This window comes from Eucalyptus grandis, chromosome 11, assembly GCF_016545825.1.
Source record: "Eucalyptus grandis isolate ANBG69807.140 chromosome 11, ASM1654582v1, whole genome shotgun sequence".
Classification (NCBI taxonomy): Eukaryota; Viridiplantae; Streptophyta; class Magnoliopsida; order Myrtales; family Myrtaceae; genus Eucalyptus; species Eucalyptus grandis.
Genome location: NC_052622.1, coordinates 20,738,304 through 20,764,974, shown reverse-complemented (window position 1 = coordinate 20,764,974; position 26,671 = coordinate 20,738,304). Strand labels below are relative to the sequence as shown.

At 41.0% G+C, this 26,671-nt stretch overlaps 4 protein-coding genes across 6 annotated transcripts; all 4 read right to left on the bottom strand.

Moving 5' to 3' along the window:
* Positions 1–295: 295 nt before the first annotated feature.
* Positions 296–3,593, bottom strand: LOC104425398 (Werner Syndrome-like exonuclease). Of its 2 annotated transcripts, none has more exons than XM_010038090.3 (2): positions 2,755–3,589; positions 296–1,475 (listed from the first exon to the last, which is right to left on the bottom strand). In XM_010038090.3, exons 1-2 carry the CDS (start codon positions 3,402–3,404, stop codon positions 611–613), a joined length of 1,515 nt encoding a protein of 504 aa, XP_010036392.2. In that variant the 5' UTR covers positions 3,405–3,589; the 3' UTR covers positions 296–610. The 2 variants fall into 2 exon arrangements, with proteins under 2 accessions (XP_010036392.2, XP_039161435.1); XM_039305501.1 differs by having other exon boundaries at positions 1,334–2,110; positions 2,755–3,593.
* A 331-nt stretch (positions 3,594–3,924) lies between these two features.
* On the bottom strand, positions 3,925–7,759 carry LOC104425400 (phosphatidylinositol 4-kinase gamma 8). The gene is made up of 4 exons (XM_018864614.2): positions 7,337–7,759; positions 6,830–6,873; positions 6,563–6,672; positions 3,925–5,985 (listed from the first exon to the last, which is right to left on the bottom strand). Exon 4 carries the CDS (start codon positions 5,890–5,892, stop codon positions 4,222–4,224), a length of 1,671 nt encoding a protein of 556 aa, XP_018720159.2. The 5' UTR covers positions 5,893–5,985; positions 6,563–6,672; positions 6,830–6,873; positions 7,337–7,759; the 3' UTR covers positions 3,925–4,221.
* Positions 7,760–8,909: 1,150 nt separating this feature from the next.
* Positions 8,910–18,031, bottom strand: LOC104425401 (4-alpha-glucanotransferase DPE2). Of its 2 annotated transcripts, XM_010038092.3 has the most exons (22): positions 17,165–18,030; positions 16,171–16,288; positions 16,012–16,067; positions 15,802–15,929; positions 15,560–15,686; positions 15,279–15,475; positions 14,553–14,631; positions 14,386–14,424; positions 13,458–13,577; positions 13,219–13,320; positions 13,008–13,091; positions 12,671–12,913; positions 12,433–12,558; positions 12,240–12,314; positions 12,065–12,136; positions 11,226–11,342; positions 11,001–11,098; positions 10,579–10,738; positions 10,411–10,509; positions 9,904–10,101; positions 9,635–9,728; positions 8,910–9,482 (listed from the first exon to the last, which is right to left on the bottom strand). In XM_010038092.3, the coding sequence occupies exons 1-22, from the start codon at positions 17,516–17,518 to the stop codon at positions 9,256–9,258; spliced, it is 2,913 nt and encodes a 970-aa protein (XP_010036394.2). In that variant the 5' UTR covers positions 17,519–18,030; the 3' UTR covers positions 8,910–9,255. The 2 variants fall into 2 exon arrangements, with proteins under 2 accessions (XP_010036394.2, XP_018720863.2); XM_018865318.2 differs by having other exon boundaries at positions 10,411–10,738; positions 17,165–18,031.
* A 3,260-nt stretch (positions 18,032–21,291) lies between these two features.
* Positions 21,292–26,212, bottom strand: LOC104425402. Its single transcript, XM_010038095.3, has 5 exons — positions 25,587–26,212; positions 23,633–23,745; positions 23,188–23,559; positions 22,113–22,848; positions 21,292–21,799 (listed from the first exon to the last, which is right to left on the bottom strand). The coding sequence occupies exons 1-5, from the start codon at positions 25,819–25,821 to the stop codon at positions 21,729–21,731; spliced, it is 1,527 nt and encodes a 508-aa protein (XP_010036397.1). The 5' UTR covers positions 25,822–26,212; the 3' UTR covers positions 21,292–21,728.
* Positions 26,213–26,671: the final 459 nt, after the last annotated feature.

Sequence of the window (26,671 nt, the reverse complement as noted above, 5' to 3'; positions counted from 1 at the left end):
AACCAACGGACAGGTCTCGATTCCAATTTTTCGAAACCAGTCCTTAGTGGGTGGTTCTTGATTCCAATGTGAAAACCGCTCATCCAGACCATGCTTACCCCAGCTCATAGCTATCCCTCACCAATCATTTTCTTGTTAAAGCGATCTTGAAAAATCACCTTTTAAGGAGTAAAAGATGACATTGCAATCCCACTATTTAACACATTTTGCTAACAAACAACAAATTTGATTTCAACCCTGGAACTATCAAAGCTTTGGCTTTTGTCAAAAAAAAAAAATATTTACTTGGCCCATGCCTTAAGTTGGGACTTGAACTCCATTCACAATAATTATAAGAGGATACAAAGTGCTGGAAACAATATTACATAACACATATGAAGAGCTACACATATGGTCTGTAGCCCTAGAATCAACAATAATCCGAAAATTAAACTTAGTAGAGAGAGCATGGAGATTACAAGGTCTTGGCCATATTTTCGGATTCAATGCCTGTAGCATCCGATTCTTGCCATGACTTTGAAGCAACTACTAAACCTGTTGAGTTAAAAATTTTAGCTTAGACTGAAACTCTATGTCATCCCCCCGAACTGCAAACTTCGCATCAAGACCTTTATCTTTGCCAGACTGGTCGCAACTGCGGATTAAGAACCCAACACCGTTCCCTGGAATGCCCGTCACGATTACAGTGATCACAATAAGATCGTATGGGTTTCTTTCCCTTTTCTTTTGCCCACCGACTGCTAGCATCACTTTGCTTGAAATTAGACATAGTATAATAGGCTAAATTTTCCGGTGAATCAACAAATGCCTTCACCTTTGAATTTGCCACCATGAATCTTTTCCGTGTTTCCTCATTCTGTATGATGGAACACACAGTATTGAAAGACGGCAGCTTAGGTCGCATAAGAATATCTCTTTTGGTCTCCTCAAATTCAGGCTTGAGACTAGCCAAGAGCTGGAAAATCCTGTCTTGTTCTTCCCGTTGGATATAGTCGCGAACGTTTGGAGTAATAGGTCTATACTGCCGAAGTTCTTCCCACAGTTTCTTCATTTTACTCAGATGTTCTATGAATGACTGATTCATCCCTTGCTTGGAACTAACGAGACCTTGTTGAAGCTTAAACACTCGAGATGCATTATTGGCTTGTCCGTACATCTCATATAGGGAATCCCACAAATTCTTAGCAGTATCCATATAGGCGAATATCTCATATATTTGAGGCTCCATGGAGTTGAAAATCCATGACATAACATTATGATCGTTGGCTTGCCATTTGTCAAAGTTGGGATCAGTCGTAGCAGGAGCTTGGGTTCGTCCCGTAACATGACCCAGTCTGGATCTCTCTCCAAGAGCAGTTGTGACTGCCAGAGACCACGGAAGATAATTTACTCCATTCAACAACAGGGTTGTAAGCCGTTGATTATTTGTGTCTTGCGCAGCACCATTGGTGGGATTGCTAGATTCAGCCATAGAGCTGCAGCAACATTCAGCACAAACAACCAAAAAACAATAGCAACAAGAACGTGGATCAAGAATAAGAAACAAGAAGAGGTCGATTCACTTTTGCTCTGATACCATGTTGTAAAAGAAACAAAGAACAAATGGAGGCAAGAATTTAACGAGGTTCAGCAATGTGCCTACGTCCTCAGACAAAACTCTCTCTTCTATTTTTGTGTTGTAAGAGATGATCTCCCATTATTTTCTATATGTACAAAACAAGGTTGCTACAACCAAGTAAACAAGCAACCATAAAGGAAAAATATCAAGGAAAAATATCCCCGAAATCAAGATGCAGAAATAGGAGATACAATATTCACATCTCCTTTACAAGAATAGGAGCACGAATTCTGCCAACAGATATTCACATTGAAGCATAGAGATGCTTAGGTCTAAGTCATGCTCATGCATGAAAATACAAGGAAAAAGAAGTGCTGCAGATTAATCAACAGCTAAATCTCATTCTTGCATCAGCATGGCTCCGCGTACAACAACTGTAGTATAAATAACGCAATGCAGTTTTGTCCAAATCCAAGCAACCAGTAGATGGATAATATACGAGCTCCAATATTCACATAACAAGCACTAGTCAAGCACTAGTTTCATGTTTCCCTTGCATGGTCAACATGGTCAACACGGTCAGAAATCCCAACAGATATAATGTGCCGATGCAAGATTAGAGGGAAATGCCTAAATGGAAAATATCTAAATCTTGGAGCAAACCTAAATCCTAACTAAACAAGAGAAATCTTTCTAAAGCGGACAAGAGCATCGCATCATATTTCCGACGTATGCAGAAAGAGAGCCTCTAGCAAAGACAGTTTCCTCCACGAGATTAATAACCATCTATCCTTTACAGTCATTGCATATTTGTTCAGTTCAGTTCACATAATCAATAGAATCAAATCCCCAATTGTTCTACCACCCGTGTTTACGCACCCGTATCCAAATCCCAGATCAGGCACAAAATTATGAGAAGCAGACACCATCCCAATAAAATTTCCGCATCTAATGAAATTAGGACCGGCAAAGCAGATAAACATCATCCCTCTACTGTCAAAAAAAGATGCAATGCGACCATCGACCATATCACATCAGAGAAAAATTACAAACTGCAGTCAATCCCTTTGCAATCAGGATATTCAGTGTCCAAGTCAAAAATTGCGGTCGATCCCTTTACAACCAGAAGATTCAGGAGTCCCAAGTCTTGCACAAGAAAAACCTAGCAAACGCCCCAGTCAAATCCCAAAATTTACCTTCCTTCGTCCGGACGTGCCGTCGGCCGAGCACCACCAGCAGCATTAAGAGCCTCCCCAATCCGGAGCGACACGAAGGCGTCCAGGCACGCGTACTGGACCTGCACGCTCGTCAGCCACGGGTTGTCCCAGCGGGACTTGGAGACCCGCTTCGGCTTCTCGATCTCCCTCCCCAGCACCTCCTTCGCCAGCGTCTTCAGCCCCGCCCTCCCCAGCTCCTCCCGGCCGAGCTCCCTCGCGGCCAGGGCCCTCAGATCCACCGTGTTGCCCACATTGAGGCCGTAGTCGCAGAGCAGCTTCTCGACGTCCTCGTCGATGCCGACCCCGACGAAGACGTGGCGGGGATCGCGGAGGAAGTCGGCGAGGGTCGGAGGGATCTCGGGGGCGTGGAGGAGCTGGAAGATGAGGCAGTGGAGGCCCACGGAGAGCTGGAGGATGGCGACGGGGTTGTCGCTGTCTCGGGTGAAGTTGGGCCGCCACTCGACGTCCAGGCCGACCAGGAGGGCCTGGGAGCCGCGGGACGAGAGCCAGGAGGCGGCCATGGGAGGGGAGCTGGTGAGGAGGGTGCGGACGCTGAGGTCATAGAACGTGACGTCATAGAGGTTGTGGGTGTCGTCAGGGAGCTCGTGGTCGACGATGCCGATCGTCATCGTGGTGGGTGCTGCAGAGACTTCAGAGATGGTGTGAAGAAGAAGAAGACGAAGACGAAGACGAAGAAGAAAAAGAGGAAAAAGACAAAAAGTCACGACTTTTCGACCGTCACTGCCAATGGGATTGCTTGTGTTCTCGTCATTCGATGAAAAACAGTAGGGTTGTCTTGTGAGACTGACAAAAGACGAAGATTCTCTCTTCCCCTTAAAGAACAGACAAAAAAAATTAAATCTTTTCCAAAGGGTCAGATCTAATAATCTTGTGTAGTCATCTTTTTAATTTATTCTTAATACGACATAAATTCTCCCGTACGTGCGCAGTAACCTGGTAAGGAAACAAAAACATTCACGTTTCATCAGCTACTGTCTAGTTGGCTTGCCATTCTAAAGTCAAAACAGGGCTAGAGATGCACCAACACCAGTTGACAGGACTTTTGGAGTAGCTTTACTGCTATGTTCCAGAAAACCAGACCCCTCAAATTTGATCGTGCAGATCAGAGTGAACATACACACGGTGATGTAAATGGGGCAATGAGCTTATACACAATACAATACACACTGATATAATTGCATGGTGATAGTTACAAAATGAGGACGAAACCGCGTGATACAGTAGAAAAAGGAAAGGACGGCGACTTGCCGATCGCTTTTCCTCTCACGTCAGGCCCCGAATGGTCATTATCTACAATCTATACTAGCAAGTCATTTGGGAAACAGAAAAGGAAAATTAGTCCACAGTAATTACAAGCGATCTGTGTCCGAGCTTCTTTCTATCTTTTTGCTGATCTTTAAATCGTCTATTGCTTTGGTGATTTCCTCAGAAGTCGCAAGAAGTTCCCAACCTCTGCTTCGAGCTGTTGCATCTAGCGTTCTCCGTGACCTCGGGCAAGAGCTTCTCGAAGATTTCGAGGAACAGAACCCACTCGTCTTCGCTCATATCTCCGAAAGAGATCCCCTCGCCCTCATTGTCGTGTTGCTGCACTGCAAAACTCATGCTCCGGTTGAAAGCCCCCACCTTGGGACGGTTGATGGCATCGTCATGATTTTCAACCCCATCGTCTTCCATCGCATAAAACTCGTATTCACAATTCAGGGTGTCGTTTTCCTCCCTTTTTGGAGATAATAACACATCAGGCAGCCCAGACATTGACTTGACAGATAAAAACCTGGGAAGTTTACGTGGCCTAGCCGTCTCAGGGAGGTCCAAGTCCTCCTTCATGTCATCATCATTTTCCATGACAAACTGAGTAGCTTCAAGGTCGTCTCCTTCGTTTGTTTCATCAACAGGCACATCGCCGCCCAAAGTAATCAGCATGCTGGCCTTGGATTGAACGCACAGCTCCTCCAATAAACTAAGACTCTCCTGCCCACAAGAAAACTGGCGAGTCATCATCTCACCTATATCTGCAAGACAGAAGCCAGCAGCTGCGGTGTGCTTTAGAAAGATGGTGCATAGGATGAGAACCCGGACAGAGGACTCCTTCAGAGAAGGAACCTCGGTCCTCAAAAGCTCAGCATCCTTAAAGGGGTCTAAGTTGGATATGTATTCGCCTTCTAAATCGGAAAAAGGAACAGAGGCTTGAGGCCAGTGCAGCCATTCAAAATAAGGATCCTCAAGGAACTCGGGTAGGCAAAGGCCATGATCTATCGGCACAAGTTCCAGTGACCCAGCAGTAGAAATTTCGTTCAGATGTTTCTTAACCAGAATGTTTCCTGCGTGCCTGTCAAGATTTAGCATCCTCAAGTCCAAGATCCCAATTCTATGAACCGACGTTACCGAGAAGCTAGAGGGACCCAATTCTCCAGCATCAAAATCATGATCCACAAAGCGTTGTAGCGATGCGATCTTGTAGGGTGCTAATGATGTCGGCGACGCATCATTTTCATTAAAAACGTGAGAGATCTTCACCAAAGCAGTTGGAGGAACACCGGAAAATCCATCATGGTCAAGAATGTATGCAGCCAGTTCTCGAACGCCGCTTTCGCCAACACATATGGATCGTTTCATGCCAGGTTGGCCTAACATCAGACCCCTGAAGCCTTTGGGGTTGTTGAAAGCTAAAGGTTCTTCGTCAACAGGCTTTGCCACGGCGATGTCATGCCCATCTCGGCCACGCATGTAGTATGCTCCACCAAGTCCACTCGACACTGGCACAGGATTGACCCCAGAAGCCATTGCTATGGCAACCTCTACAACTAGAGCGCGAGCTCTGAAGGCCCTGCAGCCACCAAGAATCTCAATTTGCGGATTCCTATCAAAGTCATCTTCAACTTGGGTGGTCAAGGACAGGCAAGGGGTGGAGAAGCATCGGTGGAAATGAGCAACATCAAATGCTTGGTTCGAGGAACGGGCCAGATGGGTTTGGCCAAGATCAATTACAGTGAAGTCGAGATGAGTGAAGGATTGAAGTTTGCATCTCTGAGGTCGGCTTGGTGGCCTGAATCCATGATGCTGATCAATAGCTACCGCCATATTGGAAAATCTCATTCAACAGAACAAATGGCAGCAGGGCAGGGCAAGGGTAATCCCCAGAGGAATCCCAGAGAACAGGTCTTCCTTAATGGATTGGCCCATCAGAAACTGCATCCCAGAATAGACAACTTCGAGTCAGTCCTAACGGCACATCGACCGAGATGAACATTTGACAACCAAAACAAGTTGCATAAGTTATTACATGGAAAGAACAGTCCCTAACAGCCGAGCATATCTTTAGATTAACATAATTGCATCGTTCTCAAAATTGCTGGGAAAAGTTTGTTCGGGGATCTCTATTGAGAGTAAAAATTTCAAAAAAAAAAAAAAAGAAATGAATCATTTCTCAATCTCTTCAATCCCCTTGTATTCATATCAACTATAACATGATCAACGGTGACAATGCACACATTCATCACAGTACTAATCACAAACATTCTCTGTGGCACTGTAAAACTGACGAGTGGAATATGTTGTGTGACTTGACTAGATAAAACTTCCCCATGCTTGAACCTCAGAAATCTTTCTGATTCGACTTCCTACTCCATCAAGTAACGCTCGTGAAATAGACGCGGAAGCTGATCCAGTTGGATCTCTGCTTTGCTCCCAACAGAATAACAACTAAAACATCTTGGAATGCTTGAAAACCATATCCTAGAAAAATATAAAATAAATGTTGCCTCACCAGAATAATGCAGGTGCATATGTACAGTGCCGCACTTGCTTCATTAATGTCGACTTGCTGATGACAATCACATATTAGGTTCGACTCATACCCAATGGATCCATCATAACCTGCATATTCCAATGAAAAAGGACAAGGAATTTATAAGGAAAAAAACTACACGGAACAAACCAAAACCAGAAAGAAAAGCTCATTAACCAACGCGTAATGAAAAGAAAGTGTTGAGATATCTCGGGAGCAATCAAATCCAATATGGAATGCACCAACCTACAAAAGCCCTCGCTCCTCCGCACGAAAACCGCCACAATTTTCTGCAAACATGAGATAAAATGTCATAAACACAGAGTAATTCCATCTCACACGCATTAAGGAGAAAAATTACAACAAAAATGTTTCGCGGGCTCTCCTCTTTTTCTCTCGTTTATTGCTGGATTATGTTTCCTGGGCAGTGGAACAGGTGCAACCAGAGGTAAGCATGCTTGACACTGTACAAAATGACTCCAGGCAACCCATTTCTATTTCTTCTTCTTCTTATTATTTTGCTTGCACATGCATCGCATTGCAACAATGCAGAACAAAATGCAGAGGAAATGAAAGGATCAACCATGAAGAGCCAACATAAAACAATAGAAGACAAAAAAAGGGCATGACCACATGGAATTACGAATGGCACAAGCCAACAAAATGATCAATGGACAAAACCCAGACACAGAATGAGAAAAGAAGGGCCAAAGAGAACATGGTCAGAAAGAATTGACAGAGAGAGAAACAGACCCTGAACACTGGTTAAGGCATTCAGGAGACGAAGAGCAACGGGAGCGCGAGAGGATCAATCCGTCCCTACTTTATTTAAGAAAACAAAGACCCCTTTTTTTCTAAATTTATAAATTTTTTTCCCGAGAGGATTCCCACGGATGCCCTCCTCCCTTCAAACCCACGACCCCTTTCGTCGGTATCAGTCAATCACACGATAAAAATCGATCCTTTTCTTCGTTCGCGAGGACAACCCAACTCGTCCACCGAAATTCGCTGCGTCTTCCAAGGTAACTGCTTCCTATTTCCGGACAACCCTCCTAATTTCCGATCCGACAAAAGATGATAATTTAAGCAATGTCGTTTCGGGACGTGGTTCTTGGCGTGGAATCGTTTCGATTTGGTGCCGAATTTAGTTGAATCCGAGTTGGTCCAATTCCTTTTTTGGGAGGGGCCTAGCAATCGCCATTCATCATCAAAATCGAAAGGACTTAGTATTAATGGCAAATGGAGAATTTTAGGTCAAGGCAAAACCAAACTCCTAACTAAAAATTCTAGATCCATAAAATGTTTTTTAAAATCTTTTTAGTTGGTATTTTAGACGACGATTCGGATTTGACATCACCACTGATGTTTTGTGTTCGTCACTAACATAATTGGAGATGCCGTGGCTTTTATGTCATATTCGTACAAGGATTCTCTTGGTTAGATTAAAAGATGAATCGGTGAGTCATGTTTTTTTCTTTCCCCTCTCTATAGTCGAACGTAAATTTTATTATTTTTGGTGAAGGGTAGGAACATAAATTACTACATATTGAAAGGAATTTCATTATAGGTGAGGGCAAATTTTATTGATTGGCCTAACAAAATCTTTCCAAACTTCCCACCAAACCAAGTAATCGACCTCCAACCCAATGTGGCTGATTGTCAAAGCAATTGATTCTTTTCTTTGGTAAGGTAAAGTGAAAGAAATGATAGAGAAATATGAAGATGGCTTACGCAAGAGCGCAAAGAGAGAGGGGGAGAGAGATTGATAGCTCTAGTTCATGGTCCTTTCTTGAACAGTCATGGTGCATGATCGGATGAGTGTTTGGACCATGCAAGTTTAAACATGAATGCATTGGCGTAGAAAAGTCACGACTCCTTTTGGGTAAGTTTCGACATCCCTTTTCAGCCCGTATAGCATGAATTTGTCCAAGCAAGGCTGGTGTATCAGCATCGGAAGACAGGTAATAGTCGCAGCAAGGATCCCTCTTTTGATGCGAATATATTACATGACCTGTATTGATCTTCCATTATTAAACACCAACGACCTAAAACCATGTAGATGTCAATTCAAGACCGCATACCATTCTCAAAATCTTTGAGCGATAAAACAGGCATACAAGCTCGTTCGTTCAAACATAGACTGTTCTATCAGTAATGATGTAACTAAAGAACAGTGTAATCACCGAAGAGTACTCGATATCGAAGGAACCAAGGCAAATTACGAATGCTCTACTCATTCTCGATTTTCTTGAAACCCTTTTCATTTGCCAGCCTGCCAGGTCCCGAGCCACAGGATATAACAGCAGCCACATGACATAACCGCGCAAGAGAACAGAAAAATTCCTTCTTCCCTGGAAAAAAATTTAAACTAGGCTGCCACAATCTGCAGCCTCAAGATGGAAATGATAGTAGTTTCTGGGCCGTAAGTAGCAATATGAGAATGAAGCAGTTCGACTATGTGCTTCACTATCTCGTGCGATAAGTGGGTATATACTGATGTATCTAAGTCATATTGTATCGTTTAATACAGTATTATCCCTCAGCTGTGTGACAGGAAAGGTTATTCTATGCTTATTGGGAAAAAAAATCCAAACTTCAATAAAGCAAGAACTCCAGGTACCTCCTCCTTCCGATTTTCCAATAAAATGTCTAGCTTACATGCGCCAGCTGGATTATGAAACCACCAGGCTCTCCCTCTGTGGAACTCCTTTTAATTGTGCGGTTAAGGCTTCTCCACTGACTAGCTTCTTTTCTGTAGTAGTATTTCCCGTTTCTCGACTGCTACTCGTATTAGCTTCGACGAGAAGGGGATGTGATCTTCCGCTCCCACGTATAAGATTCTTGATCGTGGATATGAGATCTCGGTCCTTCATCAAGGCCTCCAGTGTCACATGTGCACCTGAGTTCGAGATGCACACGTCTCAAAACTTAGCAGTCTTTGTATCTTCTTAATTTAATTTCAAATAATTTAAGCAAACCATAAAGAACTGCAGAATTTTCTCTCATATTTTTAATCTCAAAAGCTAAAAACAACAGAAGGATTAAGCTTACGGTATCTCCAGTAATGCTTTGGATTGGTCGGATCATTGATTGTTTCCTCAGTTGCTGGACGAGTCATGTATTCTCCTTTCAACACCAGCAAGTCCTGACATCAACACAAACTTGACTTAAGCACAACCGAAGTCACAGGATATCCAAACAAAATAAAAATAAATCAAGCAAAGGAACCCCATTAAGGGTATGAGGTTGGATCTGCCACACCTGACAAGAAGTTTGACGCAAATGGAATTTCAGCTGAAGAATTGAGTCAGGCAAAATACCTGAAGAGGGAAGATTGCCCACATGGATGGAGCTTCGACATGTTGGCGTAAAACAAAATATGCAACATCAGGAACGCATTTACTCGGGGGCAGCTTGTCAGAACCCACCACATTTTTGAAGAAACGATGCCTTCTTTCTTCATCTTCTTCCCACCAAGCACGTAAGGTAGAGCAGTCATGGCAAGATGGAGCACACACCTAAGTAACAGGAGACGTTTCACCGTCAACTATTTAGTTCTAATAGAACATGTTGGCTTTGGAAAATTTATTTTCTTTGGTACTTCATGTGCACAGGCACGCATACATAAGGAAAGGGAAAGTTCTCTTATGAACACACAAAGCACAGACTTGATGAAATGAAAAGACAGAACTGCAAATTTTAACTTTCTTTGATTGCTACGGACACAGACACATATAGATATCTGAAATAAGCTTAAAGCACAACTCGGTTAACAAAGGATTGGTGAAGTATTCGAACAAGCTACATGGATTCCTGTAGGATCATACCGTCATGTAGCTGTACTGAGAAGGAATACCAAACTCGAGATCTGGTTCACTAGGCATTCGCTGGATGCGCAAACCTACTAGTCCAAGTTCTTGCATAACCTGTGAGATAATGTCAAAGTTACAAGAGCTCCTTATTAGAAAGCGTTCGTATGAAAGTGGGAGACATACTGGATGTACACACGACGGGATGAGGCCTAAATCTTCTCCACAAGCCAGCATATCTGAACAGTTCAGGAGGACAGGCAATGTCTTCAAAGCATTTTGTCTCCACAGGTTATCTTGCCGGTGAAAATAGTAATCATAGTACAGTCGCTTCAGAATATTCTTGCTGCACAAAAAGAATCTCGTTAAATGTCACAAAGTGGAGGAGTCATCCATATTCCAGTAAAGCCCCCTTGTTCCCATCAAGAAACCCAAATGCAGCACAAGGTCAAATAATTTTCACCAAAGATATCAAAAGAACACCATGTTTTTCCAGTAGGACATAATAACCAGCAATTAAACCATTAATGTAGACTGAGCCAACATTAGTGAAGCTCAGGTTTGTCATATGTCACTCAGTGACTCAACAAGAACCAAAAGATTAATACCTGTGATCATCTAAGTCCATAAAACTTGTTGTATCTTCCAGATTGAAACGTGGATAAAATTTCTTTGCATCCTCAGGATCCCTGATAAGAACTATATTCTGCAAGATGGAACAGCACTAGGATTGCAAATGCAAATAGATTCTAGCAAGTGAAGGTGGAAAGCTAAAAAAAAAAAAAAAAACAAGTGCACCAAATTATAGGAGAAACAGAAGATTGACTCATTACCTGTAGAAGATCAAAGAGATTCCGTCGTATCTTATTTTCATCTTCCAATAGGGACCTTTGCACAAATGACTTCAGTTTTGCAGCAATTTTCTTCTCTGTTCTGCAGTCTTCCTTGAACTACAAAATCAAGCAATCTCGTGTGAATCAGTGGATAAATGGATCACTAGACAGAAAGAACCGTCTGAAGTTGAAGTTAGGCCAAGATGCTTTTATAATACATCTACAAGCAATAAAATTCCAAAAGCAAATAAAGCAACAAGGGTAAACGTGAGAGGCAAATAAGTTCTACTTCATTTGAACTTGCCATTACTAGACACATGAAACCACTCACATCGCAGCACCATCAAATTCCATCCAGGGCCGAAGAGCAAGTAAATATTTTTCCCATCTCCTCACTGCCATTACCAGAAAGTTTTGCAAGGAGAAGATGCTCTATATTATAAGCTTTAATAGAACGAATAACTACTTCAATTGTCCTTTGTCCTTCCGTTCATTCTTCTGTTCACTCTTGTACCTCCCCATGTCCCATGTAGCAACTTTAGCCCTTTAACGATGAAGAGAGACTTCTACATCATTAATTTTAAGAATTTCATGGCACCCCTATCTCCACAGAAGTAAGTACAACTAAACATCTTGACATATAACAGGCACATCAAAGTCCATCACTATTAATTTAAGTTCAAACCAATATAACTTTTAACTGGATTAGGCAGACATGGCCAACTATACTTGAGACAATGAAGACCCTCAAAGAGACATCAGCCAACCTGAATTTGAAGGTGAAAAATCATAACAGGGAGAACAACATAAAGCTTCATGGTGCTTTAACTGATTTTTACCTCATAATGGTGCTTCTCATATTCATTGAAGAAATTAGAAGCAATAAAAGGCCATGATTCTCCAAATTTTTCCTGCAAGAGGAGAACCAAAAAGCCTCATTATGTGGTACCAATTGACAAATAGAATCATTTGAATGTACAAACACTAATCACAACACGTCAAAGAATAGGCAACCTGTAATAATTCCTGCCGGACGTAAGGATTGCTCAAACGATTAAAATCCCATATTCCCTCTCGTTCAAGTTCTTCCTGCAATCAGACATCATTTTTACTAAAAGGCTTCAAAAAATGGAAGAGGAATCTTTTATAACAAGAAAAAATCTCTGTGAACTTTGTTTTGAGTATGAATCAAGAGGATTAGAAGTACCTGACTAAGAGGAATTGACGGTCTAAATTTACCAACAAGGCCTGTCATGGCATGCTCTGGAAGTTCCCAGATTCTAAAGAAACCAAGTATGTGGTCAATTCGGTAAGCTGTGAAGTACTTCGCCATCTGGTGAGAAAAATTCATATTCATGCTTATTAAGTTCATATGACCACTGTGCAAACCAAGAGCTCAAAAGTCATGGACACATGGTACTGTGCTATTAGATTCCAACACAAACCTGTGTTAAACGGGCACGCCACCAAGCATAATTGTCCTTTGACATTTCCTCCCAGTTATAAGTAGGAAACCCCCAGTTCTGCCCGTTCTTATCAAAATAATCAGGAGGGGCTCCAGTTGCCGTGTTCATCCGAAACAAATTTGGATAGACCCAGGTATCGACACTATTTCTATCAACACCAATAGGCAGATCTCCTTTTAACACCACTCCTTTCTCTCTAGCATACCCGGCTGCTTCTGACAACTGCCAATTCATAATGTTTCAACCGATAAAAATGTCAGGATGCTAGTGAACAATTTCCAGAATGCATTAAAATGAGAAAATGCACTACACTTACTTGCAAGTGTAAATGGAATTGAATGTAGTAGTGAAAGCATATGATGTCATAGTGCAAGCTCTCTATTGAGACAAGTTTATCAAGCTGTGAGGAAAGAAGGACAGTCTTATCAGATCTTCAATTAGAGTGTGTGAAAATCTAGTAAGTTCATCAATAAAAACTGAATAAACAATCGCGCCAAATTGACTATAAAAAATGAAGTAAAAATCACCTTTTCCTTGGAAAATTGGGAAAAGCGGCCCCATTGGCTGTGATCGGAAGTTTCAAAGAAGTCACGTAGGAAACAAAAGGCTGCATAAGGTTTCAACCATTCCTACAACCAATTGAAGCAGGAGTCAGAGTGAAAACTGTGGCTTCAAAGGAACAGCTCATGAGTTGCTACCATGCATCCTCATCTCACAAGACCATCATCAATTAATATGAACAAGACAAAAAGAATTTTTGTATGACCTCATTCTCTGAAAAGAACTTTTGGAAGGTGCTTGAATTAAGGACTGAATTCTTCTCAAGAGAGAAGATTTTCTTGGCAATTGAAAGCTTTGCGGCCATTGTTGCTTCATAGTCAACATCCTAGACAGCCAAACCCAATTAAGGTAATTTGCGTGTCAGGATATACAGAAAAATTGGACTCTGCAATAACATAATTAGGCACTTAGTAATTAGCAACACCGAAGATGTCAATTATGCTTAAAGTGTCCCATACAAAAAATTACTGATGCAAGCCTTTCTTCAACTAGAAACACAGAGCAGCTTCACACTTAGTTGCCAACTTGTCTTCATAGAACATGTCAACAATCTCATAAATAGAAGCAAACTTAGATGAACAGATAATGCATCCAGACCTACTGAGGTACTGACAATTGCTCCACTTTATCAGGAAGAAAGTCTTCAAAACCAATAACTAACCCAATAAAGCATGGTGGTTCCAGCATTGTATATCAAAACAAGAGGGCATTAGGATAGAATCACGTACATGAGGAACCATCTTAAGGAAATTTGGCCAGCATTTTGGTAGAAATATGAGTATCCCACCTTGAGAAATAATCTTTTTTTCCAGCACGAGATATAATTACTAGTTGGTAACCCAAACCTCCATGTCACAGTTCAACATCTAATGTTAAAAATGCTTAGATATAAAAAAGTTTATTTTATTAAGGCTTAGGATTACTATACTACTGGAAAGAGTGAAATCATAAGCATAAATTGGACATCAGCCTCTGAGTAATCATTTATTGTCATGCACGAATCTCTCATGCATTTCAGAAATTCTCCCCTGATGAAGCCACATGGCCCAATTCTAGCTTGTTTGCAGCTAGAATTTCTGAACATATGTAGAAAAAGTTCCTTAGATAGCAAAGAAACTAATAAACCATGTTACCTTCTTATCCAGCTCCTCCTTGGCCTTCAGAATATCGTGCTGGAAGACAAAAAAATTACAGATCAATTTTGTAACTAAACACGTGTTTGAGAGTTTAAAGCTTGACAATAAAGAAGCAGCTCTCAAAATATCTATTGCAAGCAAAGGTGAAAAGTTGCATATACCACCTTGATATCATTTGGTATGTTCTTCGAAAGAGCATCCAGTCTCAGGTAAAGTGGATGTAATGCAAATACTGAAAGTGAGCTGCATGAACACAAGGGAAAATAACCAAATAGGTAACCGTATGAAAACCCAAAAACTACCATGAGAAATTTCATCTTCTCCACGGTGAACAACTGCTAGTTACTGATATATGAAGTGATTTCACCGATGAATCATGCATCAGGAGCATCAAGCTCTTTTTTGCATGAGCCTCTTAATTAAAAAAGCTGTAGCTTTTTAAACAGTGTCGTTGACAAGATATTGCCTGGTGGTCAGATTCTGTGCTTCTTCATCCGCTTCCAGGTGCTTCTCTATGATAGTGTCCTACTCCAGACAGAGGCATTTCTGTGACTATAAACTAGAATATATTTATCACTGTGAATTTTGCATACTTTTGCACCTCCCTATTCAGAACCTCAACTCTTGTCCAGATTTCTTGCTCCAAAAGAAAATGGATAAAGGTTAAATAAGACGCCATGGTTGTGAGTTGATAAAATAAAAAAAATTACCACATGTGGTAAGTGGTATGTGAAGATCATATGGTGCACAAACAATATTTGTTATTCGATATTTCTTTTTTGTGACTATATACTAGAGGAAAGTAAGATTCAGGGATGAACGGATGAAAGAAGGCATAATTATTCCCATGATAGTCAAAAAGTATATGAACTTTCGAGGAGACAGCTTACCTGTAAGGATACGAGTCCCACCACATCCCATGTACAGATGTATCATTAATTGGTAAAAGTTGAACCAAGTGAAATCCAGATTCAACAGCCCAGTCAACAAGCAACTTCAAGTCAAGAAACTCCCCAACTCCAACATCCTCTTCGGATCTGACAGAAAACATGGGAATAGCAACGCCAGCACCACGCCATGGCATTGCCTAAGAAACAGATTGATGAAGAGAATGTCACCGAATGTCACACATCATACCACTTAAAAGCCGATCAATAGTGAACTTGCTTACTCGAAACATGCCATCAGAAAGGAAAATATATCTTGGTTGACTTTTGGAGGATTCGAGGGAAAGTTCCCGTTGGGAGCCGATTTCTAGAGAAATGTTCTCTGCCTTGCCATATGTACAATACTTGTACGTATAAAAGATAGTTAAGGAGGGAGAAAGAGGCTTGCAATAGCCAAACTAGCAGCCAAGAAGATACTAATTGAAAGCAGTCAAATTGTTGAAGCCAAAGGAAACTCTAAGGATATTTTAATGGAAAGTCGCCCCTTCGGACTACACAATCAGCATGCCAAACTGAATCACCACCATGGCTAAGTTTAACTCCATTCTGAATCTTCCACTGCCCCAACTTTGAACAGCTCCCTATCACATACACCTGAAAGCCCAACAGGATAAGAAATGGATAGAAATTGTTTATGACAAACTAGTAAAAAGTTCAGTTCGAAAGGGGAGCTTACTGCAGTGTCCTCTTCTATACTGGGGCAGCATATTCGAAAATGAATGAGGACAGAATCTGCATTTAACCCAAGCTCAAAACAGAACCAGTCAGTTACATGAAAAGCTTCAAAAGACATTACATGCAAAGGTTTAATTAAAAGTCTAAATGAACAAATTACCAATTTCATCCAAATTATTCTGAAGAACAACAAGGGGTCTCTCTATGCCCAAACTTGCACTTCTACGAAAGATGACATCTTTGAACGCGCTTGTGAATGGGAGAGTATCTGAACCAGTCTGCTAGGAAAAAGGTGTCAGCTACTACTCATCAAGATCTACTTTAAAAGAAGAAGTTGAGCACCAGTTCTTGTCAAAAAACTTTCACAACATCAAACAACCTTGCAAGCTAAAACCAGAAAATAATCATTGGGGCTAAATTACTCAATCTAAATGTATCCAGTATTCCAGTTTAAGACACCTCAGAAACACTTTACAATCTCAACTGCTCTAAGATGAATTATCCAAGCGGCGCTTGGCCACTGATTATACTTTTCAGATTTACAATGGCTAAACGAAGATGGTATAGTTAGAAAAACAAACAAACATGTAGATGGAAGATGAGAAGCGTAAAGCAGCAACCAAACTTCAGAATAAAGTGAAGAATCGTCAAGTCAGGGGCCCCCAGAACGATGTAGGTTGTGACAGCAAAACACAATCTAAAATATAAATGGGACTAAGTCAAGGACAGGGAGCACTGCCACAGTTGCATTACTCTTCTACCTAGTGTTATTGTACAGATTTTCATTTTATAATCACTCTTCACCGCCGTTTCACAGCTTGTTAACTTTGCATAACACTCCGTTGTAAATAAACAATCTTATCATAGATCCATTTTGGTCTGGACAGAGAACAAAGGTAAGTTCCTAGAATATAGGAGTGCAACAGAGACACTCCCACCCATCTTCTACTTTTTTCCTGACAACAGGAATCTACCACTAGACAAAAGTAAAGCAACGCAAGAATTGCAACTCCACAATACCTATCAAGAGAGACTTCATCACCCCTTTCCAGACACCAACAGAATAAAAGCAAGAATCATAAACTTCTCTTTTGTTTCCACGACACATTAAGAGACTAAAAAGTTAGCAGAAGAAGACTCAGAAAAAGGATAACCTGCCAAAGATCATAAAGCTCCACCACATCGCCATCCTTCACTCCCTCGGGCAACACCAGCCTGCGCTTCTCCCCCATTTCCCATCTCAGCACGTTCCTGCCATCGTCCACCACATAATAACTGTACTCGCTCGCGTAACCACTCGGCACGGTGATGCTCCCGCGCCATATGAGCTCGTCCCCGTGGTGAGACGGAGCCAACAACACGCCCTTCTTCACATTCCACGATCCGAGCACCGGCTCGGAGCCGCACACGAGCAGGCTCTGACCCCAGTGAGTGTAGTACGGTATCCTGAAGCCGACGGTCACGGATTCCGTGGACTTGGAGCCGGAAGATATCCCCCAATTCGCCATTCTTTCTAGAAATCTCTCCGACCCAGAAGGGAATTCTCGGAATCAAGCAAAACCCAGGAGAGAAATCGCAGTTGGAGCTATCAAGCTCCCGCCTTTTCGTTACTTCTATAAGAAGTCGTCAAGAAACTTTAATGGGTTGCAAATAAATGCTTGGATTTTTACGAAGAACGCTCGCCACCCGATTCAGAAGATAACGAAAGAGAGAGAAGGAATCACCGCTTTTTGCGCCCAGATTTTTTTGGGGAAAAGCGGTGGCTTTGCTCCTACGAGAACGTGAAGACACTGAACCAAAAAGGGGTGCGAGCGAGGGAGGAGTTTGTCCGATCTCCCGATCGAGTCGATATTTTTTTGGCCTTTTCGTTTGCCGCTACGCGAGAGCGAAGCGCCTTTCTCGTTCGCAAGGAAGGGTCACGCTCTGGCGTCTGAGCTCCGCAGAGGCTCCCTCGGGCTCCCTCCTCCGTCAGTCTCCATGCTCCTCACGTTTTCACAGTTCATGCGATTTTTCCTTTGAGCAGTAGGTGCTCAAGTTTAGTTATTTTGTAGCCATGATTTCAATTTTGGTTGTTGGTCCTCCAATTTTTGAATTTATTCAATCAAGTCTCGTGATTTATATGATTATTTATGCGCTTGATTATGATGACACGACGGTTGACATAGCAGATTAGACATTGAAACAGAGAAATATTGTCCGTACCAAAATTGATTAAACTGTCGACATGAGCCAACTTGTGATCAATACATGAACATAAATAGTGACGTCTTGTCGTCGGCCGTAGGAATTAGTGTTGATATTAACAACCGATATTGACACGCATTCACAGTGCATATTGACAAAAATTGCCAATGATGATGGCTAATAACTATTGATGTGGATACTGATGAGCGAAAGACAGCAAACCATCAAAACTCTTTTGAGGCATGAAGCAACATAGGAATGTAGTTGCAAGTTTAAAATCACGAGGGGACAAAGCAATTGAGAATCGAAGAGAAATCAGCATGCATATTTTGGAGGACAATTACTTGGAAATAGGGTTATAAAATAGTTACCATTCACGAGACAATTATCGATAGATTGTTGCCAGTCACCAATTAGTAAAAGATGGTGGGACAATTATTGTTTGGGAGCAAGATTGTGGGACAACCGACGTACGTTTGTCAAAGAACAATTGTCTGGGAATAGGATCAAGAGACATGAGCACACGACCGGCGAGATTTTCATAATCAAAAGTTGTTGCTAAATCTTTTGACGATTTGCTAACATAATTATTATGATTGATTTTATCCGAAAATCGCTAATGTTAAGGATTGTGTTGGCAAATTATCAAAAAAATTATGAGTAAATAGGTAAAATTAAAAAATTTAAAACCAAATTGCCAACGTGTATACTTTTGGAATAATTATCCCAATATTCCGCTTAGTTAGTGAGGAATAAGTATTATGTTATCCTCACAAAACGAAAAAAAAAGATAGAGATAAATATTACTAGGTCAACTGATCCATGTGAAATTATCTCATGTGATTCGGCACTCAAAAATATTATCACGAGAAACATCGGATCATTGAATATAATCAATCATTGGCAAGGAAAAAAAATAACTAAATGAATCAATTTTACATAAGTCCGACATTTATATAAAATAATCATAATTGTTCACGCTGTTACCATCATCTCTAACTTGCATAAACACACTTTACGTTAATTGTTGCAAATAAAAATTCTATTTTATGGAACTTTTTTGTACCTCATATAATGTCACAAATACTTCAGATATCTTGATTATCAAATAGAATGTGTTTTAAGCTCAGTTTATTTCACAAAAATAAATAATTTTAAAATGCATTTTCCTTAAAAACGATCATTTGTATTATATTTTTATCACCCACGAAAATGTTTAAATATAAATTATTATTTTTTATTGATTAATTATTTCAAGTAGTGCAAACGAGGATTTTAAAAATATATTTTTAAAATCATTTATTCATTGTGAAGCCTTAAAAAAATGTTAAAATCATATTTTAAGACGACGATTCTTCCTTATTTTCTGCCAACAAATTCTCCTGACTTGGCAAGCACATGCATATAAATCCAAACGTGCGAGAACGTGATCTCTTGACCCCTCCTTTACTCATCGCTCGCCTCGCCTCTCTCTTACCCTCATTTGGTCAAACATCATTTTAGGAAAACTTTTACACAAATACGTTTTGTCTTTTTTGTTTTATAACAAAAATAATAGGCTTTTTTGGGCAAAAATATTCTTTGAATGACTATGAATAAAACCGAAACGTTCCAGAATGGGTTAATTAACAACTTATATTTTCTTCTTATTCGCGTGTTGCTACCGTCAACAATGATCATTTCCCGTGTATTGTAAGATGTCTGAATTATTTGCTTCTCACCTAATGATTAGAATCTGCTCATATTTAACTAAAAAAAGGGCTTTGCATTAAGAAAATAATAGAATAATTTTATCTAGATATGTTATAAAGTAATAAATATGCTTCTTTTGTTAATTTTAAGTAGTCGATATTTATCGCTAGCTGTATAACTTGCAAGCTAAACATATCATGCAGACACGATAAATGCCATTTGAAGAAAATGATGTTAAATAATCATTTATTGTTCTAGCGCACCCAAACGCATTGCTTTTGGTTATGAAATGGTTAAATAAACTCAAAACAAGTTACTTGAATTTATTGGCAATAAATGAAAACAAAACCAAATGTATCTAAAAGGCATTCAAAACTAAGGTTGTATGTTTTGCCAAAAATGAATAATCTTTTTAAATATTTTAAAAGAATAATTTATTGTATTGCTTACAAAAACTAATAAATAAAAAATATTTCACAATTCATGAGAATATTTAAATATAAATTATTATCGATAATTAAAATATTTTCAATTGACTAATTCTTTTAAATGATGCAATTGATCATTTTTTGGAAAATATTTTTAAAATCATTCACTTCCCCAAAATTATTAACAAAAAGAAAACGATATACCCATCTCAAAAAGATTTTGAAATTTGCAAATAACAATTTTCTCCATACTAGCCAAACAAAACAAAAAAAAAAAGGAAAAAAGCCAATTCTTGGTCACCCAGATGGGAGCAAATTATTCGATCCAAAATAGAAATCGCGAAATCATCAAATTCAATAATAAAAAAAAAAAAATCAGCATATTTTTGTAGTATAAAAAAGAAAAAGCAAAAAATATTGCTTTCAAAAGCATATGCTAATTCAGGGTCCTGAGGTGCCACCGACGGATTGCTAAAAGCTACGAACCTGCCAAAAATTCAAAACTCTCATTTCCATTTTTACGAAAATACCCCACCAAGCCATTATCCAGATGCAACTACACTCACCAACGCCCATCACTCAACTCCTTTCCCTTATGCCGCAAATCATAGATTAATTAACTAACTAAATATAATTCATTATCCAGATGCAGTTACACCCACCGACGCCCATCACTCAACTCCTTTCCCTTATGCCACAAATCATAGATTAATTAACTAACTAAACATAATTAGGCACAAAACACATGGCAGGCCATAGCCACCTCGATCGGCATGGCCGGAATTAGCTAGAACGTGGGACGGTCCGACGCCGAATGCCGGAACTCTGGGCGACCCGTGAAGAGCACCCACTTGCTCATGGGTTCAGCCCGGAAAGCTTGTGCAACAAGCAATTCCCTCACCCACCTGATAAAGCCGAAACACACAGATGATCTCGAGTCGCCATCGAACACAACAGAGCCGAAATGCGCACGCCCGGCGAAAAATCGTACTCAACGTACTCGATAAGTAGATTGTAAACAAAAAAAAAAAAAGAACAGTTTTATGCAGTTCCTTTGTTCTTTCTTTTCTTTTTTTCTTCCCTTACCGTTACAGTTGCCGCAGAAGAGAATACACAGCGGCGGAGATGCAATGTGAACCAACGGCCTGCCACCTCTAGTGACTTTGACCTGATGGTGCATCTACCGGCCGGATTTCGAATAACATATATACACACACATTCCCGTGCCCAAAACCTACGTACATCCATCCACACAGATGCGAGCGGGGCCGCCCCTTTTTTTGCGGCCGCTCCCACCCGTAAAGCTCCCTCCGGCTCCTTCTACTAAGTATAGGTCTGATCATTTGAGGCCTTCACCAGGACCAGAGACTTGTCTGTTTCAACTGGTCAAGATACGGTAGCTTCATCTACGACATCATAATTGTAAAAGGATTGCGAAGATCAGGGTGAATGCCCATTGTGCCGTGGGAACAAGACCTGCAGAAGCTGCAAATGCAGAGATGTACAACATTAGATTCGTTGATTATGTTGCAATCCAATAGATCAAGGAAGCTAGTATGCTTTTCCATGGAAAGGTTTCTGGTCTGGGACAAATGCTAAAGACAGAACTAATAGGTTTCATGATAAATATGAAAAGCGCACTGAAAAGATTTAATCGTGATTCTACAAAAAATAATCTCGTTCCCAATTATCTAGCATGGCTACCACAAATGGGGATAGAAGAACTCATACAAGAACTTGAATGGGAGACACAGTTAATCACATTTATGAAGCCGTAAGCAGGATGCATATTACTTACATGAATTCAGTGATGGAGCAACTGACGGCGTTTGCACGGGGTTCTCTGTATGATGTTTGGTCGTTGATGGGGGCTGAACATGAGGATAGACAACATGCGGTAACGGGCTAGACACAGGAACCGCCCGTGGATGATGTGCTTGTGGGGATGGAGAAACCCCAGAATACCGAGGAGCAAGTGCTGGTGCAGGAACTGGAGCTACATGAGACTGCTTTCCACTCCCTGAAGGCTTTCCTTTATAGCCAAATCTACAGCCAGGAGGCCTTGCCTCATAACTTGGTTGAGGTGCAGGTGATGGTGAGCTTTTGCCGTGGACAGGTGAGATTTTTCTATGGGCAGGTGAAACGGCTCGAGGTGAATGCGCACTATCATGAGTTGCAGGTGCAGGTGAAATAGTAGGGGGCTGATGGAAGTGATGGTGGTGAGAGTGGTGGTGATGGTGATGGTGGTGTGCATGGTGGGGCCCAGGAAGAGGAGCTGGAGAAGGTGGTAATGACGGTCCAGCTCCGTCGCCACCATTGAGAGAGTGCTGCAATATCGATGAAAGACGGACTTGCTTGACCTTGCCAAATATGGTATTGTTGAGACCGAGATTTCTTGAGTGAGAACCCGTGATTGTTTGTGCCAGCTGCTTCAACCTAGGCTTGTTTCCAATCGCCAGCAAAACAGATGACTGAACAATGGTCGGAGAAGCCACTGTTGAACCTCTCACATTCGATAAGCTAATGTACAAGATCTACACAGAAAACAATTCACCAAAACTGGTAAGATTCTCCAGATTGTTTAGTAAACACACACATTCCTATAAGCATAATCCAATTGGGAGGCAAGAAATCCCTTTCAGATAAATGATAACAACCAAATGTCTTCTCACGCCGCCTTAAAAATCCCCACACAAGCCCCGCAAAAAGCATGAGAACTAATGCTCATAATCCACAGAAGTAAACAAATAAAAATGGAGGACGAACACCATAAGGTTAACCAAATATCGCTTGCAGGAGATGATAACTGAAAATATGAATGTGCTAAGTCAGAACATTCTAAAAGAAACAACGAAAAGGTGCACGTCTCTAACCTCATTGGACGAGAGACGCAATCCTGATCTCAACTGGCTTCTGAGATCTTCAAAATACGCTTGTATTTGCTCTATGGAGTAGTTTAAGGTGAAGTTGAAGTAGATCTGCGCTCTCTGCAGAGGAAATGCCTTCTGAAAAGGGCTGATGGTAATTCCTCCGGGGAACTTTAGCACCTCAAATGAGAATGGGTCGCCAAATAAGGATGAAGTCAAATGGAGAAATATCTGGCGTGTAACCAGAGATTCAAAGGACTCCCTTATTATAATTTCAGTAGCATTGGATATTTTTGAATTTTTCACATCAGGATCAATAGCAAACACGACCTTTGCTGAATTTGATCCAGCTAAAGGCTCCACAGATAAGATAACTACCTGTTCAGAGAATGGGGAAGATTAGCCTCATAATCAATAAGATGGTTAAAAAAAGGAATTGGGAAGCACATACTCTGATAGTCGCGAGATTGATCTCTGCAAAAATGTCTTCTTCGAGCTGCAAGATATTGTCTTGAAGTAGAAGAACTGGCTTCTCAACATTAAAGGTAGCTACTATATCATGACCTAGAAAGATCAAAAAGTGAATAACAGATCAATCTTAAGCATAGAAGAATGCTGTTCTTCTACTTTTGGCTATGAGAATAACATTGCTTGAACATACCAACAAAACATTGAGGAAATTAAATAATGAGATAAAATAGAAAATTGAAATATACAAGGCTTAGATTTAAAGACTGAAGGTGAAGAAGATCCATAAATGGTGAAAATGCATTCAAGAATATCAATAGATTGAACAACTCATAGATTTCTTTTTTGACATGCTAATCTTTTCATGCTGACAAACTACATTGGTACTCAGAAACTTCTATCACATGTGCAAACCTGCATCAAAGCAAGTCAGGCATGCTCAGGCCAGAATCAGCCAGCAGGCACATTCATAACAAACTGTCAGTGACTGCAAAAATGAATTCCAACCATGCAGCCTGCAATTATTTCCCATTTTATTGCATGGAAAATGGCATCAATCAAAATCTGGTAGGTTTATATATTCCCAATGGATGAAGTACATAAAATTGAGAGAATCATGCAGTTTTGTCAAGAGTAGGGCAGAATCAAAAACCCTTCCAGCATATAAAAGTCATTGGATCCTTTACTCCTAGTGATGCAACTAACAATAGCCCGAAACAAGCCTTTCTTTGCAAGCTGTAACAGGTACATTAGTGAAACATTGGACAGACAAATGAGAAACCCAACATTATGAAAGCTGTGGATTGTAAAACCCTGAAAAGAAAATTGAGGACAGCTGTCACAATTCCACTCTGTCATTTGATTAGTAACAACAATATGACCCTTCCAGTACAAAAAGATGCACCATATGACAACCGTAGGTTGGCAAGCAGTTGAATGATGGATACACTGAATACCTTTAATAAAGTAACAATGAAAGAATTTTGTAAGAGATGGAATCTCAGTGCATGAAAACTAAACAATAAAAAGGAAAGGTTAAAATTCCCACTGAAAGGGTCTGACTTATTGTATTAATAGGTAGCAGCATATATTCCCACTTTGTTACAAGCAAGAAAGCATGCAACAGAATCTATGAAAGCTGCAAGATTAGGAACCAGATCTTCAATCCCTGAACAACCATGAACCATTTGCAAACTGATGCTGCATGAATACCATCGGACAAACCAGCGGCCGAACACTAGGAAAGCATAACATTTAAACGGCCTGACCCAGCAAGAGATTAACTAGGCATGATTGGACACATGAAAAGGGGAGCATGAGCAAGCACAAGCATGTATATGCTAACGAAAGGAAAGACAGATCCATCAGTCCAGTTTGGTAAAGAGTTCATCCCCATAAAGGCGGTCTATAATTGACCATAAAACAGAAAAACGGAAATTAACAGCTAAAACTAAACCATTTATCGACTCATTTGCCATCAAAACTGAATGGAAACTTTCCATTTCTATGCAAATTGGACGGATCATAAGACGCATTAATTCAAATTCTTACTTGATTCTATATGTAGTCAAAAGCCTATCAGAGTCTTCCTAATAGAGTAAATTCCCTCATTTACTACTTTTAGCAATTAAGGATGAATAAATAGACCCCTAAAATCAAATGAACACATAGGAATTACTACTAACTCTCCTCAAATGCGAACACTGAAGCTCCACTATATCTATTTCCCTCGGATCTTCATCTGCAATTACTCCCAAAACATTCCTAACAAACCCAGAAGCAAGAACTAAACCATGTACCCCAAGCAGTTCGAGAACGAACGAACCCTCGAAACCACGTGTCATCTTCAGGCAATGTCGGCACTCAAATTCAAGAAAACCAGGGAAAAGCGAGCACCCATCGAGACAAGATTCCAAGAATCCACCGGGAAGACCCACCTCTAAACCTCGGATCCAGATCCAGATCTCCTCGATCTGCGAACTGCAAGAACGGAGGCAACCAGAACATGGCCGACAAGAACACGGCCACGGACAAAACCAACACCGCCACGCATCTGACCCCGACCCGCTTCGAAATCCCACCGCACCCACAGCGCCGCTCCGCATTCCTCTCGGAAGTGATGGACACCACCGTCGCGGCCACCTGCTGCTCCTCCTCGGCGCTCTTCCCCATTGCGGAGGCCGGCAATGCAGGCTAGTCCCGGGAGCAACGGCGGCGGAGGCCACCGCCGAACCCACGTCCCGTCCGGCGAGCTGGGCCCATATTAGATGCACCCATTTCCGCCGCGTTGCTTGCAAAGCGAAGGAAAGAAAGAATAGCGTCAACAGAGAGAAGCGGCCCGAGCGCTCTCCTTGCCGGTGGTTTCTTTCCTTCGCATTCAAAAGGGGATTGAGTGGGCAAGAACAACTTCCTCTGCAAATGGATTATCACACGCCCTCTCTCTCTCTCTCTCTCTCTCTCTCTCCTCTCTCTGTCAAGGTAGTCTTTCTCTCTCTAGTACTCCATCACAGTTGTTTTAGTCATGGGATGGTGGTGGTTTATCTGTTTTTTTGTGGGGTTTTTTGTTTGTACTTATGCACTGTCTTGGACATGTACTCCCCTCACCCCCCGTCTTTCAAAAACACCCACCAACAAAAAAAAAAAAAAAAAACAATTTTTTTGCCTTTTATCTTTTCAATGGTGGGTGCTTGGCTTCATTCAAAAGTGACACGAGAGAGAGAGAGAGAGAGAGAGAGAGATGGTGAAGCGCAAGGAGAGGCAGGTGCGGAATAATAAAGACCTCAGCACCTCCTGCGCACTTTCAGACAGCGAGTATCCTGGAAAGAGAGAGAGAGGATGTGGAGTTTTTAAGTTAATTTAGTTTAATCCAAGTTGATTAGCAGATAAGATAATGGAGATCGAGCAACGGAGAATTCTGCGATCGGGGAGGTGAGGGTGGTTTTGACTCTCGGGGCCAGAGTGCCGATAAAAGGCGTGTGGTGGAAGCCAGTAGCCACGGTGGGGGCGTACTGTATGCTAATAT